Here is a 21,696-nt window from a genome sequence, read left to right as displayed (position 1 = left end):
GCGCCCCAAATGTAAAGATAGCACAGCAACTTTAGTTAGAGGCGTGCTTTTATTCAGCTTCCTTGATCATGCTGAATGCTCGAACCAGGGATGGCAAAAGTACTCACACTGGTGCTTAACAAATACATGTGTAAAAAAAACAACAACAAAAAACTATAGAAATACAAGTACCAATTCAACTTTTGTACTAAAGTTGTACAATGTACTGACTCAGAAATGTGAGGTTAAAAAGTAAAAAAAAAAATTCTATTGCCAATTGCAACATTCAGTAACATTGGAGTGGATGGAATTTCTTCCTTGTGTTCTCCCAAAAAAATTGTTGAAAGTACTAATGCAGGTTGACTTAAACCTATAAACCAAACGTATCATATTAAATACAAGACAATTTCAGCCCTCTATTTCATGAGTATAATATCCCCCCCCCCCCCCCCATTAAATTAAAACCCTGACATATATGATCTGACACATGCATTGCACGGATATTCCGTTAGAGGGCAGTATCGCCCAGTTGACGGCTTTTTCAACGACTTTGCAAGATCGCCCAATTGAGCGAGGAGAGACACCTACACTTATTAATAGTGGGAAATGCTCTTTCAGATTTTTGGAAATTACTAACATGTTTCATATGTCTGTTTATTATTATTATATTTTTGACAGATATAAATGTATGAATTTAAAGCATTATGTGACCGGATGTATCAAATATGACAACAACAAAAAAATGTTCAAAAGGACCAATAAATACTCTGTTTACAAACAATCACAATTTTATATACATTTTATAGTGTTAACATGCAAAAAAAAAAGGGGGAAGGGGGATCAGTAAAGTGCAGATCCCTGGCAGAGGTAACCAATCTTAATTTAGATCATCTTAAATACATATCTCCTGCATAATGCATTCAGTTATTTCTCAAAGAAACATTAAAAAATAAAAAATAAAAACTCGTGTAGATATTCCCCAGTATTGGTTTCGTTAGCAAAAGAAAGAAGCAGTCACCAACAGATTTGGGGATTGGGATCATTTGTATCTGCCTGTGTGTAAAATGAAAGGGAGGGCAGGGGAGGACATTTTGATGACCCTTAAAGATGACCTCTAACCTTTTGAAAAGGTTAAGAGGTAGATTAGAAGCTGAAGGAGGAGTACAAATGGACCTCCCACCTACCCCTGAGGCTGAATACATGAAACCAGCAGGAATTCAGACTAATTGCTCACTATGTGTTTTACTCTTGTGGTCAAGTCCTCCGCATCCATCTTACCTTGTTGGAGGCCCCCCCACTGCTTCGAGTGGGCTCCTCATATGCGGCCACGTTCTCCCATGTTGCCACCACAGCGTGGGTGGGTGTGAATTTGGCGTCCGGGAAGCCTTGCTGGACTTCCTGGGTTGGCAGGTGAACAAACGAGCGCATGGATGATGGGGGAAGAGAAAAGAAGAATACACTTGGCAAGTATTTGACTTATTTACAAAACGGTATGTTTAACATCAATTTGCCTTCAAAGTGAGAACAACCCCTTTGCTCTTTTCCTTGAGTCAACACACCTGGGCCACTCTGTTGAGCACGCTGGGCGTCTCAGTCACCCTGTAGTAAATCTGTCCTCGCCCTCCACTGGTGTCCATGTCAGCCAGAAACGGCGCCACCGCCGGGAAGTCGGTGGGGAAGCCGTCGTCCACGTACTGCTTCTCCATCGGCAAGTCCTGAGCTGATATGATCCCGTTGGTGGCCACCTGGACAATGTCACAAAGAAATCATCGGGTCAATGTGATTTTTGAACTGCGGGAACACGAGCACCCCCACCGATCCCAAGTCCATCACAACGGAACATCAGTCACTCTGCTGGGCACTTACAGTACGTGCCGTTTACATGAACAGTGGATATAAAAAGTCTGCACACCCCTGTTCTAATGTTATTTTTTATGATATAATAAAGGATACCAACAGAAACCATTTTGAAAGGGGAAGTAAAGATAAACAACAGATAATGTGGTTGCACAAGTGTGCACACCCTCTTATAGGTAAGTATGTGGCTGTGTTCAGAATTAAGCAACTCAGATTAAATGGGAGTCACCGTCCACTTGACACCATTTTAAAAACAAACAAACCTCTAACTAACTAAATAAAGTTCAGATGTTCTTGTAGGCTTTTCCTGATATCAGTTTATTTGCTGCTTGAAAGTTGTAGGTGAAAACTGACTATATTGAACTGTTACAGCCAAACGTATTTGCTTACATGTGGGGTTTTAGTTTTGGCATTTTGGCAGGTATGTTTGGTGCAAACAAAACAATGCTCATCGCTACAGTAAAAGAACACCATACCTACATCGATGATCAATGATGATGGTGGCAGTATCATGTTTGGGGATTGTTTTTCTTCAGATGGAACTAGTCATGACATTAGCACAAAACCTTCAGGCTTCTGCTACAAAACATCTGAACTTTATTTAACCGAATGCACTTTAAATGGTGGCAGGTGTGTTCTGACTTCCACTTAAGATGAGTTTGAATGTGATCGGTTAATTCTGACCACAGCCACATCCCCAGTTAGAAGAGGGTGTGCATACTTGTGCAACCACATATTTCAGTTGTTCATTTTTAGCTCCCCTCTCAATGATGGATTTTAAGAAATCATTGAGTTATACAGGTTATATATTAATAATTGAATAATGGGGAAAATGCAATGATTTATCTTTGTCTCACTTTTTTATTACCACAAAGCCCTGGCAAATTTGAACAGGGGTGTGTTACCTTTTTATATTCTCTGTAAGTGGTATATTTACCCAAGCTTTACACCTCAATTCACTGGATTACTTGAGTTTTCTAAATATCCACTGCATTTGTATTGTTTACTTTGTATATTAGGAGCAAGCAAACATTTACTCCAGTAATTCAAAGGCAACCCCTGCACAATTTTGAGGCTCTAATATGATCCAATCATCACCAGGAAATTATATAGCTCACAAACCCTCCTCCTAATAGATGAAGCAGCTGTCATAAAAAAAAAATAATAATAATAATAATTATAAGCATACACTTAACAAGAATAATTTGCAATGTGTTGACAACAATTCTACTCCCTTTACTTGAGACTAAATAAAAAAAAAGCTCAATTCCTGGGCTCGTTCAACCGCTGCATGTACCGTACATGTTAAATAAAGAAAATAATTACATGCTATTTGAGAAAACAGAGATGTTCACTTTTCCGAGTGAGAGCACTTGTATGCATGTTGCACAAGTGGAGGGCAAAAAAAAAAAAGTAATAAGCATGCAAATGTACTTACAAAAAGCTGATAGAAGGGGGTGTCGTAGAAGTAGAAGGGTTTAGGCAGAGACAAGACTTTGGAAGTTTCATCGTCTCCTTCTTCCAAAAGTGAATCTCCACTTAACATGCCATAGGGGAACATTTGGGCCCTCTGGATGGCTGCAACCACATACATGCTGCAGCACAAGCCCAGAAGGTAGACAGGCACCATTTGCCCTCGCTCCATTGTAGAGGGCCGAAGAAGAAGAAGAAGCTGCAACAAGGAGACAGCTGGACTCACAGGGAGGAAAAGAAAGAGGAAGAACTCCTCAACTCCACTCAGCAGAGGCGCTAATACACCAAGAGAGGGAGGGAGGAGTTAAGGAGATGCTGGGGGAGCGTTGGGGGGGGGGGGGGGGGGATGTGGGTGGCGACAGCGGTGGAGGCAACATCTGTCTTGAATTAAGACAAAACAAATAGAGCGTTTTTAATCCAGATGTAACTTTATCTGTTTCACAACAAGGAAAAGCATGAATTATTTTTACACACTTGGACGCTATCACCACCGTGAGACAAATCACATGCAGTACTTTGGCATTGGTCATATTCCCCAAGGAGTGCTTGTATTTTCTTCACATAAAGATCCCCAGATATAAATGTAATATGTAAAATTTACACCTGTTAGTATATGCAGTAATCCCCTATAAATGACATTCCAGTTGAGATCACCCCCGCGATAAGCGAAATTCGCATTATTTAGAAAAAAACAAATTTAAGTACTGTGTAGGCATGTTTTGATAGCATTTACAGTTCTTACTTTTTTCTTTTCTTTTTTAAAGGTCTTTAAACATGTTTTAATGTAAATACAAACACATTTAATACGAATAATAGAGAGAGAGCAAGAGCAATGGATAACACAAAATATTGAAAAGTCTAACAGTGTACCGACGTGTTTACACAAAAACTAACAAATTTAACTTACCTCACAATAAACATCAATAATCACTTCCAAAGATATATATTATAAAATAAACATACAGTTGCTACTTTTCATAGGCGTAAAAAGCAGGATTTTATCAGATCACATTTAATAATTTCCAACATAAACTAGGCTGTGTTGAAGCACTTCCTGTTTTGTTCTCATTTACACCATCTCAAACACAATGTGTGCCGCCATCTAGCTGCCAACAGTGTAATTGTACCCAATATAAACGAGCGTTAGACCAAAGTTCAGTTGTTAAATCTATATTTAAAAAAGAAATATAAAAGTAGATTTTCAGTTCAGTGGTGATTTGAGATACAAGTTTAATTTGCTTGTAGCTAAAAGCACTTGACTCTCAACTCATTTTAGTCCATTAAAATGAATGGAAACACCATCAATCCTTACAAGCCTCCCACACAAAACATAACAATAACTAACTGAGAAGGGGGGGGACACACGATCAAAACATATTGACAATTCCGAGCTCATGTCACAATTAGTCAAAATGGCTGTCAATTCAGTAAAATAAAGTTCTCCACTCAAAAAAGCATTAGATTTTGGATCACTGTAATTTGATTTGTGAGGATTATTTTGATTTCAAAATGTGATGGAATGATGATTATGTCATTTGACTACCATAACAATCGTCTTGGTTTGGTCAGTAGTCACAGGAAAAAGCAACACAGTACGCCGTTTGTTTTTGGAAGCATTTGTATTGTGTTGAATTGCAGAAACATGAGAAATATCCAGATGCTCGAAATTGTCAATTCCCTTTGCTAAAGTAAGGTAAGCTGACATAACTAACTGCTAAATTAGCAAACGATAATTGAAAACAGTACACTTTATACTTAGTGTTCACTGTTTGTTTGCAAATCATTCTCATCGCCAATAACATCTGACAATTCTCTTAAACAAGTTCTTCTGCACCAAAGCATGAATTCAAGGACACCTTGTGTGTTAAAACTAAAACCTTAGTTACAGTTCTCCTCCATAAGAGAACATTATTTATGCATGTGCGGTGTATCAAAACTGCTCGAATGATTGCAATTTTGGGGAAACGTGGTCTAGGTTGCCATCTAGCGTCTGTAACAGTACATTGCATATTTTTTATGATATGATATATGTGTACTGACTGTGTAGTTCTCAACTTAGCTCTCAAATATCATTTATCACCATTAGATTAACATTAGAAAGACAGACGTTTCATTCCTATAAAGTATATTTAATATTAATATAAGAAACTGATAATATACTGTTTTAACGTTAAAACTGCACTTAAACATAGGGAGAAATAAACTGTACTTAAATAATAATTTATTACAAATGTATTGCACATACGTTTTTTAATTGACGTAAATAAAGGTTTAAAAACAATCCGTTCTTAAAGAATGAATGCAAATGTTTTTTTGTTTTTTTTTTTCACATGCCACTAGAGGGAACCCATATACCACTACATTAGTACAGTCGTTCTCAAACTTTTTACACCAGGTTACAGTACCACCTAAAAATAGGTGCTCACTGCTCCAAGTACCACAACAGTCACTAACATTAAATTGCAGCAGCGTAGCAAGTCACTGTAGCATTATGCACAATTTGAACATTACATTGCACTAAATATAGGAAAATTGTACTAACATTGAACACTTGAACTGTTCAACACACTTGAACTGTATTTGGCCAGCATTCGTGAGCCTGAGTACCACCAAATATCACTGCTGTTTTGTATTATTATTCTAATTTTGAGTTAGTTTAAAACTGAGTGATTGCATTTTATGAAGTTCTATATTATTTTTTCCCACAGGATTATTCCAGTGCAGGATTCACGCAATAATTTCAGCTCTATATCAGAGATGGCAAAAGTACACACACTGCAGAAGAGCAGATACATGTGTAAAAAAATAACAAAAATAAAAATAAAAATAAAAATAAAAATAAAAATAAAAATAAAAATAAAAATAAAAATAAAAATAAATACAAAATACAAAATAAAATAAAATAAAATAAAATAAAATAAAATAAAATAAAATAAAATAAAATAATAAACAAAACAAAAAATAAAAAATAAATAAATACATTAATAAAAACAAATAAAAAAATACAAATACTCTGTTAATTAAGCAGAAGTGATAATTCAATTCCTTCACTAAAGTAAAAGTAAAAAAAAAGTATAGATCTTAAAAAAAAAGTAAGTAAAAAGTAAAAATGTATATTATGTAGTGATATTTGAACAGTTTAATATTTTGTTACTTTCCACCATTGCACTGTGCAATGCAATTGTTCTATGCTGTAATTAATGATCATGACTGCAATAAATATATGATGCTGCCGACCTCAGCCTGCATTTGCGGAACCAGACACCCACACACACACACAAAAATCCAATAAACTCATTAATAATTCAGATGGGGGCCATTAGTGTGCACACGGAAATAAATGCACAGAAATGATACATTTCTGTCACCATTGGGACATCGCTTGCAGTCATTTCTGGGAAAATCACTGCCACCATAGCCTTTACTTAAATTTCACTTGTCCCCATTTGGAATCACCTAAGCCTGTGAGTGCGTGTGTGGTGTTTTGTCATGTCCAAGAATCAGCCCTTGTTAGTACTTATTAAGCCCCTGCCAAGCTGCCACCACAACAAAAAGCTGTTTACGAGCAAGGGATTCACAGATTCAAGCCTTAATCAATTGGATAGCATACACAAAGAGCAAAGGGCACTGCTCTCTTGTTCTAGGGTCACATGGATTAGCGCAGACTGAAAGGTGGATCAGTTAGAAATGGCAGCATGTATGTACTACAGAAAAAAAATTTGGGAGGGAAAATATTAATATTGTAAAAATGATAATTGGACAGAGCGGGAGTGTCAAATTTGTTTGACAAAAAGACTGAGCTCTTGGAGCAGGCATTTGTGCATAGCCAAATAGAATATCATAATATTCAACAACTTAAAGTCGGTACGAATAAAGTTTTATCACACTCCAAGCATCTAATAAATCAAGCTTTTTAGATATGTGTTCCAATTTTTGTGACATAACAGCCATAAAACCTTTCAAATGGGCGCTGAACTGAAGTTCCAAAACTTTTTGCCAGGCAACAATTTCTCAACATCGCTCCAATGTCAGTTGGCAAACTATGGGCATTGGAATGACATTCTTGCAAAATCTGCAGCATAAGCTATGAAATGCCAAGGGCCTTAGATGTGTCCAAATGAAATATTAATAGAAAATAGGGAGTATTGAGTATAGTGATATTTGGCACATCATGTACATTACACTTTGCATTAACTGTAAAAATAAATATTACTGGAAAATCATTAGATAAAAAGATTTTATACAATTACCATGTACTGTACAAACATGTTTTTTTCTTGTCTGTGATTCAAATGTCAATTTTTTTTTTCACTTTTACCAAAGTAAAACAGTTAAATCAGTACTTCTTCTTTTTCCATTTACTGTATATGGTCTCTTTTTTTTTTTGCGCACTTTTGCCTAAAAATGTGAGTACTGTATTTTGAGAGTTTATCTGTATTAATAGGCTATTTATAACTATTGACACTCAAAGGAGAAGTAAATCTTCACAATCGTTAGTCATCGTGTTGTTTTCCAGAAGTGCCTGTGACCGCCTATCACTTTCTGGAAGTAACAATGAGTAGTGGTTGGTGTATGATGTGGTTTGACTTTGACTGTTCAGTACTTACTTTTCTAGCTGTGCAGCATTTGCGGCGGTGGGCGTGGACAACCCGCATGACGTCATCGCACCTCTCCCACTAGCCCGGATCCCTTATGTCAGCTCCTTCTCCATTTCTCTTCATCTCCATGCACGCACGGATCTTGGCGCCACGTTTTTTCACGCTGAGGACTGCAAACATGACGAAGAGGACTATTCCGGTGCGAGAGGTGATAGCTTTGTTGTAGCTATTGTTTTCTTGTTGAATTTGATTGTTTTGGTTGTATATTCCGGTGACTGCATGTACACTATCTCTCTTTCATTTGACGCAACTTGGGGAAGGAATTAAAAAAAAACAATAACAACTAATTTTAACATCCACTCAAGACGACTTTCTCTTGTTATGGTATTTATTAAGTCAGCATTTGACATTTGATGTCAGCTTTTTGTTCCTCATTTCGATTGAGCCCAATTGCGCACTTAAGCACAATGCTTTACTTAACTGGACAGACATTTGATATATTTTTAAAATTTTGTTTTCTAACTATAACCAAGGTAAAAGTCAAGTCAAAAGGTGCTCTTGCATGTAATGACATAAAATGTACAATTACAGTAAGTAGCCCAGTTTGCATTAACTATTGAACCAGTGGACATATTTACAATTGTAAAACACACAATTTAGAACTGAAAGAGAAAATAAGAAACCACGTGTTCCATGGATGCCTAATGTGTTAGTAATCATAGACTAAACTTAAAGGTTTCACATATCACCAATTCATTCTTAGTGGACCTAACCAATATATCCAGTGGTTGTACATATACCACCAAATTAGAAAAACTAAATGAATATTGGATACTAAACTAAGGTCTATAAACCTCTCAATAGAACAAAATACGCAGAATCATGGGTGTCATATAGAACTATACATTTCTCAAGAACCAGTAATGAACGCCTAAGAACAGCAATGGTGTACAATGGTGCTATATCGACCAATGGTTGTATAAAAAAAACAAGGGTGCACTATATAATACCCTCCAAAGCGACTTTATTTCTCTAAAGTGTAGGGTTTTTTTTTCTAAAGAGACAGACAACTTTAATGGAGCTCCAGGCTGTCTGCCGTCTGTTAACTGTCAAAAGGGCACGGGAGCACATCTAAGTTATGGTATGTCCATTTAGTGTCCCACCGCTGCTAAAATTGAAAGAGTCATAGAATAGTTAAAGGGATGAATGGAAAACATGTGAAATGTTTTGACATATAGCTGAAAGTTTACAGTACGCTGTCACAGTCATTTTAAGTACATTTTTTGGGGTCTTGCATTGAGTTTGGTTGCTGCTATTTATCATTTTTAATGTGCAAAAGGTACAGTTGCTAATTTTATATTTTTGTAAAATAAAACGTTTTGCCGTGTTTTAGGTGTGACTTTTTTTTTGTTGCTCTTTTTTTTCTGTTTGCTTTGTTTTGTTTGGTACCACTGCCGTAATTGTCACACCCACCTAAGTGGGGCGAAATTCATTTTCCGCATTTGACCCATCCCGTGAGGGAGCGGTGAGTGCCGTGTTTATATTTTATAAATAATAGCCTGATCACTAATATTGTTATTGATTTGAAATGTTTATCTCGAGAGCCTTGTACAACTACAAACGATCCTAATTTATTTGGACATTAAATAGTCTAGGCAAAAAGTGCAGTTATGAAAGTGTTTCATTGTTAACAAAAGAAAACACACAATGAATGAACATGACTGTCATGTGTTTTTTGCATTTAGAATGCATATGTACATCTGGCGCTCTGTTCAGTCATTTGATATGCCATTTCATGACCTTTGCCAAGAAGTGTACCATACAAAAGCTTATGACCATCAAACACACTCTAAATACTCTCTGATTTTGGGGTGTGGCTAAATCGGCCTCCAGTGACACATTTGGGTGTCTGGCATGTTAACCGCCAAGTCCTTCATTCAAATCAACCCATTTCTACCACTACAATGTGCAGTTAGCTAGCTAGCGTACTATGTTTCCACCCTTAGAATTAATCTTCCCTGAATGCCACAATTTATAGAACAGCTCGCTGCTGTGTTTTACGGTAGATATAAATGAAAAAGAGGTGGCGCCGTGGATGAGCCCACCGCCCAGAAAACCTGTAATAGCTTGCAAGCTAGCTGGTAGGTAGCCACTCTTGTGTGTGTCGAAAGCTCCCATGATGATACGGTGGCATATATACCAGCCACTGGACGTTTTAAGTGGATGTAACGCTTGAAGCAATTAATATTTGAACACAAATGGTGGTGCAACACATAGACAGTCAATATAACAATATCAACCAGAGGTGGGCACTTCCGTCTCTCCGTCGGTTCATCATTGACGGTTGCCCAGCTATCGGTGAGTGCTTTTGGACACAAAGCCTCAAAAAAATACCCAAACTGAAAAGAACCCTTTGTACTGACCCCGATCGACGGACGAAAACCTGCTTCAATCGGTGCGCAGTCCGTGTATTTTTTCGAAGCTTTGCGTCATAATGCATTCACCGGAAATGTGGGTACTCGTGGAAAATGTGGGCATCCGTCAAAGACAAGGAAGAGACGAGAGATGGAAGTGCCCAACTCTGATATCCACAGCACTGACCTGTATATATTACTGAAAAGCCGTTAGCCCATACACGCCCATACATGCCGTTGAAGCCACAGGGCGGCCATATTACCCCTCCCATCTCGCGAGCAGACGACTGTATAAACTATATGTATGCGTACAGATTAGACATATACAGCTCGTAGGCTCTGAGTATAGGAGTGGGGGGTTGGGGTGGGGGTGGCTGGGTGCTCACTACTTTTTAACAAGTGGACTGTGCTGCTTTGAACATCCCCTTTTTCTTTTATCGCTCAATTCCTTAGACCCCAATGTTAGATTTGGCATTAGCATCTTTTGTTGAATTACAGTTATAATTCTTTAATTAAAAATATACAAGTTTCCTCCTGTGAACATAATTAAGCATATCATTTATACATGTATTTAAGGCAAGTTGTTGTTGCTCTTCTTTATGTTTAACAAATTTAAAACATCATTAAATCATGCTGTTTCTACTAAGTACTGTCTCAAATGTTCTCCAATTTCAATACAGTAAATGTATAGGATCGTATGGCGAGAAACTATCCGCTATCCAGTAGTATATACAGATCAGTGATCCACAGGCATCTAAAAAAAAGTTGTGAAAGTCTTCTTCATGTGGTCTCGTCTGTATTATACTGCCCCTTGCTGGCCAAGGTACGCACAGCAGAAGGAGCAGCACAATATCCATTGAATGGAAGCAAAAATGATTTGGTGAAAACGGTTTAATTCTTTACATTGTATTTAATTATGTCATTACTATGTTTTTTTTGGAAAAATATTTTAGTGTGAAAGACAAGTATTTTCAGCTACGGGCGTGGTCACAGAATAAACTCGTATCTCAAGGCAGCGCTGTAGCTTTGTTGCTATGCCAGCAAACGTATAGTGGCAGGCAGAATATTTGAATTGTTTTCCATTAGATGGCAGAAGGTAAATATTGAACTCGTGTAACTACTTTTGGCGACATCTTTGTTTGGTGCTGTGCCGTGAGATTTTATCTAAAAGGTTGGGAAACACTGCTCTACTCAGTGCAACTCTAGTCGTAACTTGCCTTGACACTGTCATAGATAAAAGTGATGTCACGTCTGGGTGCTATCTTGCTCACAAGGTCACATTTGTGTTCAGACAGGATGACTGCTGACAACGACGTAGTGAAATGTTTTTGACACCATTTTGGAAAGCTAGAGACATATTTCGGGATGACGGCGGCACCGTTTTCAAGCGTGGAAGTACACGACCTCTGCCACAGCAAGCACCACATCGACTCCAGGAAGAGCCCCGTGATCAGCGCCATCATGTTCGCAGCGGGCCTCCTGGGCAACGTGGCCGCCCTGGTCATCCTGGAGATCCGGCGCCGGCGAGACATGAAGGCCGCCGACAGTCGACGACGCACGCTTTTTCATGTCCTCATCACGTCGCTGGTGGTCACAGACTTGGGCGGAACGTGCCTAGTCAGTCCGCTTGTGCAGGTGTCGTACTCGCACAACATCACCTTGGAGGGAATGTCACCCAGCACTCACGGCGTGTGCTTCTACTTTGGATTCAGCATGACTTTCTTCAGCTTGGCAACCATGTCGCTTCTCCTGATGATGGCTCTGGAAAGGTGCTTGGCTATCGGCTACCCCTACCTGTACGCTCGGCACGTCACCAGAAAATTTGCATACATCACAATTCCGGTGGTGCTTTTAGTGTCTATTCTATTCTGTCTACTGCCTTTTGTGGGATTTGGCAAATATGTACAATATTGCCCCGGCACTTGGTGCTTCATTGACATGAATCCACAGGGGACGAAAGACCGCGTCTACGCCAACCTGTACGCCACGGTGATGTTAGTACTGGTGCTGGTCATAGTGGCGTGCAACGCCTTTGTGGGTTACCAGTTGATGCGCATGTATCAGCGCCGAAGGCGGAACGGAGGCTCCGTCATGGCGAGCACACGCTCCAACAGCGAGCGCAGGCCCATGTCCATTGCGGAGGAGGTGGAGCATCTCATCCTACTGGTCTTCATGACGACCATCTTCATCATCTGTACGCTGCCCCTAGTGGTAAGAGCAGAGCAACAGACATGCTTATTTGCACAATACAAACTGATTTCAGGTCAGTTACAAAATGCATTCAATTAAGAATACTGTAGAATTATAGTAGAAAAAATGATCATCTATTCAACTATCAACTATTTTGATTGATATTAACTCATTCACTGCCATTGATGGCTATAGACAATTTCTATTAGTTTAACATTTTTTCCCACTTTTGTTAACAAGAGTATGAAAACCTAGAATTTGTTTTATTGTATTAGAACAGATATAAAATTTGTGATTTAGCGTGAGTTAACTAGTGAAGTCATGTGATTAATTACGATTAAAAATTGTAATCGCCTGCCGCCCCTAATTTTTAATAATCTTTTCTTTAAAAAAGAAAAAAGAAAAGGTTATTAAAAAATAGGGGCATCAGGCGATTAAAAATTGTCATTGTAATTAATCGCATGACTTCACTAGTAAACTCACGATTAATCACAAATTTTATATCTGTTCTAAATGTACAAAAAATTTCTAGGTTTTCATACTCTTGTTAACAAAAATTGAAAAATAAGTAAAATCGAATAGAAATAGTTCAAATGAATTTTTGACGTCTATAGCCGTCAATGGCAGTGAATTAGTTAAATTCACTATTAATAAATACAATTTTTCATTGATTTCAAAACCTTGAACTACCAAAACATTATTTAAATATTACTTGAAAGAACAATCTGACAATATATTAGTAACAAATTGAATTAATATCAATAAATACGGGCCGTTTTTGCTGTGCACACCTTGGCCTCTTAGAGGCAGTGTGGTAAATAAAAAGAAGAAAGTTGCGATTGAGCTTTATAAATGTAAGACGATTCCCAGATTAGGACGAATACATCCTTTTGAGTGTTGTTATATTAAATATTGTGTTACTACAGTGTTTGTGTGTGAATATTTGTTAGTTGAAGGAATATCACTCACGGGGTTTCAATGCTAATTTTATTTTAGCATGTCAATGGGATTTTACATTGATTGCTAGCAGTAGCACTAGCATTGTTTTTAAAACAAAGTGATAGAAAAGTGTTGTATTCAAATATACAATGTACATGTTGTTGTTGTTTGTTTGTTTTTGCTAGGTTTTTGTGATGGTGAGAAGTTAAAATCGAAATCACAATTAAATGTAATTGCCAAGTTCTAAAAAGTAGTTCACCAAATCTATACTAGGAGTACGTACTCAATGGAAAACTACTCAAGTACTGAGTAACTTCTGATTTAATGGTTTTGTTTTTTAAGCCAGCACATGACCCTCAACTAAACAAAATATGAAATAGGAATGTGCTAATTCAGATATTTGACTCTGGATTTGCAAGGTGTGCTGCCCCTGACTCGTGCTTCTTTTTCATGAGGAGAAACTTCTTTACTTATCTGCTGTAAGCCTATTTTGGGTTCCATTCACCCTAAGTTACCAATGTTGTCTAGGAAAGGGCCATCAAAAAAAGATAGGGCAGACATTTGAATGAGATGTCGCTGCCACAGAGGGTCAATGTTCAGCCCTCCTCCAGTGCAGCCTTGTGAGAGGATCATGGCTGGCTGGAGACGGGAATCGAAAAAACTCGGGGCGGCTACCTCCATCGGTGCACGAGTGGAGGTGATCATCCATTTTGTAGAGCATGATTTGCAGTTCAACTTTTATTCATTTACCTTAAAACCGTTGAAATGGCTCCTCCAGCTGTCCATGTGTCAGGCTGATAACGTGGTATTGGTGTTGTAGAATCAGAGCACAGTATCAGCTGTATACTGTCATTGGTATCGGTGCGTCACTAGTGTTTACCCTGTTTTTAAGGGTTTAGTCAAAAAGAAATACAGAAATAAATGACGCCTCTTTGTTTTTAGCTTTAGTACACAGGGTCAATCAGAACCACAAACGCCATTTTCAAAATTAGGCATTATTTCTTTCTTAATTTAAATAGTAATAGGCTTCCTATTGCGTACACGTTTCTAAAAGATAGCTAGAGAGATAATGTATCTGTCCAACTATTAACATCTGTATTTCGACCTCACTCTTCCAATTGACCCATTGTGGACCTGTAGCAAGATTCTAGAAAACTTTTATTCAGAGCTCCTAATTAAAATGAATGAATTGTTCATAAACAGCATCACAGGAACACTACTTAACAATACACACTACTACAAATGTATAATTTATCGCAAGCCTCTTTTATACTCTGATGGATGGAGCAATACGATATTGTAAGGTTGATCTGATCCCACAGGATCATATTGCCTTTTTCAAAAACTGGGCCATGCATGTTATATGTCATGTGTCATGTCTGATTGGGCTGATTGCTTTCATTAGTACTACGGTTTCATTTTATTTTATTAGTGCATTTGACAGGTACTATGCAATCAGACATCGTTACAAAACAAAGCTTGCAGCTGGTGTTGAACATATAGAGTTTCAAATGCTTATTTACAACTCCCATCCCTGGTTGAGAGTTTTGCAATTAATTCACAATCAAAAACACATAAAAACAATTACACCCCTTTGAAATAATAACAACAATTACATTTGTGAGTGCAATCACACATGTTCATGGTTCATTCACTTCCCACCACTCATTCACTACTTAGGGGCACCATTTTCATTCCTTTTCAACCAATTTTTAAACTCACGACACTCAATTTTTAAACTCTCATGATTTAAACTCCCAGATGGATTTTATATCCGTGGGCACAGAGTTCCAGAGTTGACTGAAAGCTGACTGACCAAATGAGGAACTCTAACGTTTTGCTTTAAAGTTCCTCGTGTTTATTCTAATGCTACTGCTGTTGTTTGGTCTCTGGATAAATGTCCTGAAAAACAAGTGATGGAAGCGTATTGGTTTTCTGTCCATGTTTTTTATTGATTGAATGTAAAGTGAGCCGATGCAGTGTATGGCTGAGGGAGCAACCTGGGCCAATGTCGTCATGCAGTAGGAGATATGAGTTTAAAAAAAAAATCATCCAGCTGGGCTGCCTTGGGGATATACTATCAAATGAGTTCAAAATAATTTTTGGTTTCTTTGTATATTCTTTGATGTGCTTATCAAACTTTAATTCCGGGTCCAAAACCAATCCAAGATATTTAAATTAATTTACATAATTTCTCTGTTTGTTTGTTTTTTAATAGAAAAGCACGTAGTGACTGTCTTTATGATGTTAACTCATTCACTGCCAATGACGGCTATAGACGTCAAAAATTAATTTGAACTATTTCTATTAGTTTAACATTTTTCCCACTTTTGTCAACTAGTGTATGAATACTTAGAATTTTTTTATTGTACATTTAGAACAGATATAACATTTGTGATTAATTGCGATGCCCCTAATTTTAAAGAATTTTTTCTTTAGTTTTTTTAAATCGCGTCAGGTGATTAAAATTTTTAATATTAATTAATCGCTTGACTTCAATAGCTATTTCACGATTAATCACGAATGTTATATCTGTTCTAAATGTACAATAAAAAAATTCTGGGTTTTCATACTTTTGTTAACAAAAGTGGAAAAAAATGTTTAACTCATAGAAATAGTTCAAATGAATTTTTGACATTTATAGCCGTCAATGGCAGTAAGTTAAGGAACAAGTTATTTTCAGTGAGCCACTGATCAACCTCAACAATGCATGCAAGACAAAATATTTGGCGCTTACTCTGGTGTCTTGTCTATAAAACATAGTGCAGACACCTGGGCAGGTAGAAGGCAGGTCATTTATGAACAGACCAAACAGCAGAGGCCCCGGAAGGGAGCCCTGAGGTATGCCCATACAATTGTCTATCTACGAGTGAAGATTTCTCCTGGCTGACTTTCACACATTGTGTCATGTTTCCTGGAGGATAGCGGGAAACCATCCCACCGCCTCCATGGAGATGTTAAATGAAGGCACTTTGACTAAAAGCAAGAAGACTGTCTCAAGGCCAAACTGCTGAGGGTGGAAGAGATGGTTGCTCTCCAAATAATGTTTTTTACTAACAAACAAACGAACAACAATTCATGTTATAGATATCATTTCATTTGGAATTAGATAAATAATCTGAGTGACTTCTGTCTCATTGACTACCTCTGTACGGAAGGATCAGCAGAAGGTATTCGTGGTGATCTACTTCCTGTTTCAGTTTCCTCCAAATTTCTCACTGACAGTTAGAATTTTCTTCTCTCTTTTTATAATTGCAAAATCCACTGTAAGGGGAAAAGTAGACACCATAGTACTGGAGTCAAACTTGTTTCATCACAGGCCACTGTCCACATGCTTGCACTCAGTGACTTGAGCTGGTTATAACTGTGAACACATAAATGTATAATTGCCAGGGGTGTAGTGGTGTAGTTCACGTGTTTACAGTTGGGTAATAAAATGCAAACAAAATTGTTTACAGTGCCCTGCGAAAGTATAGACTAGACTAGACTTCATGTTGCTGTTTGCTCCCCAATATTCTTTTAACAGAGCTCTGAGATGATCACAGAGCAGGTGCATTTATACTGAGTCTAGATGACACACAGGTGGACTCTATTTATCATCATTAGTCATTTAGTTCAACATTGGTTCATGCAGAAATCATCAGGGAACTTCTGGAGTCAGTTGGCTGCACTGAGAGAAAAAGGGGTACATATTTGGCATGCCTTAATTTTCAGTTATTTGTTAAAAAAAAAAAAAAAAGGTAAAAATATTGGATAGATTTAGTTCCACTTCATGACTGTGCTCCACTTTGTGTTGATTCTTTACAAAAACATCCAATTTTATATTTATGTTTGAAGGCTGAAATGTGGCAAAAGGTTCAAGGGGGGTTAATATTTTCGCAAGGCATCTACAGTATATCTTTTCACAAACAGATTTAATGACATTACAATTTTAACATCATTGTAATAAACTTTTTTTTTTTTTTTTTTACCAAAGTGCTACTTTAGTGTTTAGTCTTCTTTACAGTAAATGTAAACAGTGCAACAGTAACAGCGCATGTCAAAATTATTGTGCTATAAAAACCCTTGAGTTTTACACCAATGCAATAGTGGCTATACAGACAAAAGGCCAAATAAAAATGTCGTGTTTTATATGTGGATGAAATTAAGATCAACTATTGTCAGGTGACTCGAAGTTTGTGGAAATTGTTGCCCTGCGACCCCCCAGAGAGATCAGTAGCAGGAATTTCAGAACCTGTGAACTCGTCATGGCTTCCATGGATTGTATTCACGCAATATTCGAAGGAGTTTGGTTCCGCTGTCCTCCAGACAATTTGACACAATGCTATTGAATATTTATCTGTCATTAAGTTTTGTTGGCATAATCATGTAGCTTAATAATACAATAACAAACGGTGACCGGCCCACATAGTCACAGTTTGCCCTAGAAAAAGTTGTTTATTGTTTAACGCACACATTCACTTGCATGTTATTTCCAACCCAAACAGGTTCAGTTTGGTAGCTTTTCCAGTTTCCATGAAAAAGTGATAACTTTCGGGCACCTTTCGGAGGTACTGACTATTGACATTCTATGGTTTGGTTGTGAGTCATCGACCATTCGCTTGCCTGAGAGTGGGTTCAGTTTCCACTCGGTGATGATGTAAATGGTTGTCTGGCACTTTGCTGCTGCAGTGAAGTCACACTAAAGTAGAACCTCGAAGATCAACACAATTACTTTTTTTGGGCTCTTTATGATTGTCGGCACCCTGCAGTGGAAACACAATACAGATGGATGAACTGAAACAAGTCAAAACATCAAGTAAGACTTTAAAAAATAACAAATTAGAACTGTCTTTTTGATTTTAAGAAAAAAGTTTGTGTTCCCTACATTAAATAACACACAGCTACACATCAAATGGAAATTGGAAGAATAGAAAAATCTCTTGGTCAAGTTTTTAGTCTTTCCAACAACAACAGTGCAATCACACGTTTTACTCTTCTGCCAAAAATGGCCACTGTGTGAATAGTAAAACATGGGCCATCTCTTCATACAAGTCTGTAGGGCGTGGCCTAACTGTGTGAATGGTAGAGTTTTCTTTCGTTTGGTATTTTAGTGGACGGGCGCAGTTAGAAACCTGCATTCGGGCCATTGTGGGAGTGAACACAGTCGATATATTATTTTTATTTATATACATTTCCTTGATATTTAGTGCAGCAGAGTCTACATGCAGAAGACATGCCAGTAATATTAAAACGTCTTACCTCAAATAGAAATACACTTTTTTTTTTCCAATAATGTACAATTTTGGGAAGAACATTTTTTAATACTTTTTCATATAAGTGGGGCCATCATAATTAAAAAAAAATACAACACTATAATCTCATACTTGTAATTATATGTGTAAGGAAAATAGATGTCTGCACTTACAAAATGTATTAAGTGTTGATTGTAACCTGATATAGTCTTTTCTTTTGGTGATAAGATAAGAAAGTAGACCTTGTTCTTCACTCTCACTTGTATTATGACTTTGAGAGACAAAAAAAGCTGTCATTATTTCCTGTCAACATCTTTTTATGGGGGGTATTTATTTTCACTGTAAGGTATATATTTTACATTAGAGAAATCTCATAGCACTAAAACAAAAATGTGGCAAAAATCTTTCTGTAATAATGTTCATCTAACCTCAGTTAATCCACAAATGTACTTATTCACTGTTTCGTGTAAGACCCTACTTTTGTCTCATTACAGACTCGTGTGTACATCAATTCGGTTGGGGTCCGCCTCGAGTCCCACCGCCTGGATCTGATCGCCCTCCGTTTCATCTCGGTCAACTCCATCATTGACCCCTGGGTCTTCATCCTGCTCTCTCCTGGCGTGCTGCACTTTTGCTGGGCCTCCATCTGCAGAGCCCACCAAAGAACTGTGCAGGCGTCTCGGCTCAAAACGTCAAAGGCCAAAGAAACTCGGTCAAACGTAGAGCTGTCGCGCACAGAACTGGAATATGCAGAGTCTTTTCCACCTCAAGAAAATGTATGACTTGGATTTAGTTTTTTGTAAGTTGATAGTTGTATTTATTTTAGCTGTCAAAAGGTCGCAGGGTTGGATGTCCTCACTAATCACAAAGCACAGAAGTTTTGGGCGTTTTGTTTTTTCTATTTTGGGGCTGTTCCAGTTTTATCAGCCGCTGGCACTTCCTTATCATGTCCGGGTTGTTTCTATACTACTTGTAGTTCAGATATGTTCATGCATGAGTCAATTCTGTCACACTTTGTGGTTTGAGTACTTAAGGCTTGTATGTAGCAGGGCCCGAACGATACGGATTTTTTTCAAGGCTGATTCTGATATTGGGCAAAAATAAAATTACGAAAACCTTTACTTTTACAACAATAAAGATACAGTGTGAATTACAGGCAGAACTTTTCACTGCTTTACAATACTATATACTTTAGTATTTGTTTAACTAAACAACAGAGAGTAAATTTAGCAGAAATCTGTCTATTTTTGCTTATTTTACTCTTTTTTTTTTTTTTTAAAGGGGGGCACCGGAGAAAGTTTGAATGTCTTTTTTTTTTTCTGGATTTCTCTGAATGTCATTATTTTTGTCTTGTGTTGTAATGTCTTAATGTGGGAGAGAAGGAGGGGGATCCCAAATCTAATTTTTTGCTTATTTTTAAAACAGCTAATATTGGACGATTAAACAGTCCGGCTGTCCAATACAATTAAAACCAAGTGCATCAAGGATATTCTACTAGCCCTCCTGTTGCGTTTGTTAATCATAAAAAAATATATCACATAACAGAATGCAATGTTTTTAATATTTAAAAAAAATAAAATTAAAAAACGAAGGTCAGCAGACAAAGTTGAACCTATGTTGTTGTTTTTGTTCTAGATTTTTCAATTTGACCCGCAACAGGAAGAATAGCATTTTATGTATTCATATACAGTGAAACTCTGCATATAGTTACAGTTTAAGCATTCATGTATTTGTCTATTTATTTCCATTATTTGCTGAAAAACTCAGCTATTTGCCTTTGTGCTCAGGCCAAACAAACAAAATATTACTTTGACGCCTTCTTGGTATTGTTTTCAGGTTTAGGTCTTGTACTGACCGTGTTTGCAAAGTCCTTGAATGCACCTCGTGCACAGTCAAAGTGTAGTAAAGTAAACGTTTGTTTTTGTTTTTCTGCAACTAATAGCCCGTGTCATCAACTTTACCATTACATTTTGCCTGTTTTCCTTAACATTTATTTCTGCGTAAATGCCAAAAGGTGGCGGTGTTTATGAGAAAGTACTAAATGTGTATATTTGTTTGTCCATGCCTGATGTCAGGTCAATTTGTGCTACTGTGTTATTTAAACTGGTATGCCAGCTAAAACTATTGATGAGCTTCATGTGAAGGTGGTTTATTTGTATAGCATAATTTAACTACTGAATACAGTTGTTTATGTACCGTGGGATCATGAATGTGTACATGCTAGATGCATGGGGGTGGAGCTTTATCCTGCTTGCTGTTTGCATCTACAGTATACGCAATTACAAATCCATCTTTTGCAAGGTTCACCAATTATTTTCTTCACAACTGTGCCAACAAATGCAAATGAGGCGTCACGCATCCTCACATGAACACTTTAATCATCCATACCGGGCTGGATGTTGCTCATGGGACAGGAATTTAGTGCATATGCTTTATAGGTGCACGTTCAAGAAAACATAAGTTGCATTGTTGTTCAATGCTTTACTGCAAAAAAAAAAAAAGTTTTTTAAAGCAGTGCACAATGTTCTTGACGGTTTATTTCGCCTCTGTTTCAAAGTGGGTAAGAAATAAGGGTATGCTCCATCCCACCCACAAAATATATATATATTTTTTGTTTTTGCAAATATCCGTTTTTTATTCGAATTTAACACATTTCAAAAAGATGATTTAAACATGACAAATATTGCATTGCATCAGTCCAGGCAGGCTTGCGTTGCTATGAACATGCTTTGCATGAAATCTACATCTCAGAAATTAAACATGCTTGAAAACCATGTGATGTAATGTGGAAGTTTTGTGCCATGTAATGACGTAAATACTGACTGTAAATGAATGTGAGCTCACTGAATGTGCCTGTGTGTCATCCAGTAAATATTTGGTGCAACCTACCTTTGTTGCTATTCTCTCTGACTCTCACACACGGACACGCTCAAATTGATTCCATATTGTGGAAATTACATCTGAAGCGTTCACAATCCCACATGGCCTTTTTCCAGAAGGACAATGAGAGGG

General features: G+C 37.4%; 2 protein-coding genes across 5 annotated transcripts in view; one reads left to right on the top strand and one right to left on the bottom strand.

Moving 5' to 3' along the window:
• The window catches only part of nid2a (nidogen 2a (osteonidogen)), a 51,173-nt gene extending 47,651 nt beyond the window's left edge, over nucleotides 1–3,522 (bottom strand). The window contains exons 1-3 of the mRNA XM_077583758.1: nucleotides 3,275–3,522; nucleotides 1,539–1,724; nucleotides 1,258–1,377 (exon numbers count right to left, since the gene is read on the bottom strand). Coding sequence (XP_077439884.1) covers nucleotides 1,258–1,377; nucleotides 1,539–1,724; nucleotides 3,275–3,481 — 513 coding nt within the window. The 5' untranslated portion in view covers nucleotides 3,482–3,522. The remainder of the gene's footprint in view (nucleotides 1–1,257; nucleotides 1,378–1,538; nucleotides 1,725–3,274) is intronic.
• A 4,485-nt stretch (nucleotides 3,523–8,007) lies between these two features.
• ptger2a (prostaglandin E receptor 2a (subtype EP2)) lies at nucleotides 8,008–21,572 on the top strand. 4 transcript variants are annotated; one of them, XM_077573972.1, is made up of 3 exons: nucleotides 8,008–8,106; nucleotides 11,617–12,532; nucleotides 19,179–21,572. In XM_077573972.1, exons 2-3 carry the CDS (start codon nucleotides 11,687–11,689, stop codon nucleotides 19,464–19,466), a joined length of 1,134 nt encoding a protein of 377 aa, XP_077430098.1. In that variant the 5' UTR covers nucleotides 8,008–8,106; nucleotides 11,617–11,686; the 3' UTR covers nucleotides 19,467–21,572. The 4 variants fall into 4 exon arrangements, with proteins under 4 accessions (XP_077430098.1, XP_077430072.1, XP_077430080.1 ...); XM_077573946.1 differs by having other exon boundaries at nucleotides 8,012–8,115; XM_077573954.1 differs by having other exon boundaries at nucleotides 8,023–8,115; nucleotides 11,613–12,532.
• Nucleotides 21,573–21,696: the final 124 nt, after the last annotated feature.

The sequence above is a fragment of the Vanacampus margaritifer genome, chromosome 1 (genome assembly GCF_051991255.1).
Source record: "Vanacampus margaritifer isolate UIUO_Vmar chromosome 1, RoL_Vmar_1.0, whole genome shotgun sequence".
NCBI lineage: Eukaryota > Metazoa > Chordata > Actinopteri > Syngnathiformes > Syngnathidae > Vanacampus > Vanacampus margaritifer.
Note: the sequence above shows the minus strand (reverse complement) of the source record. Positions and strands in the feature narration are given on the sequence as shown.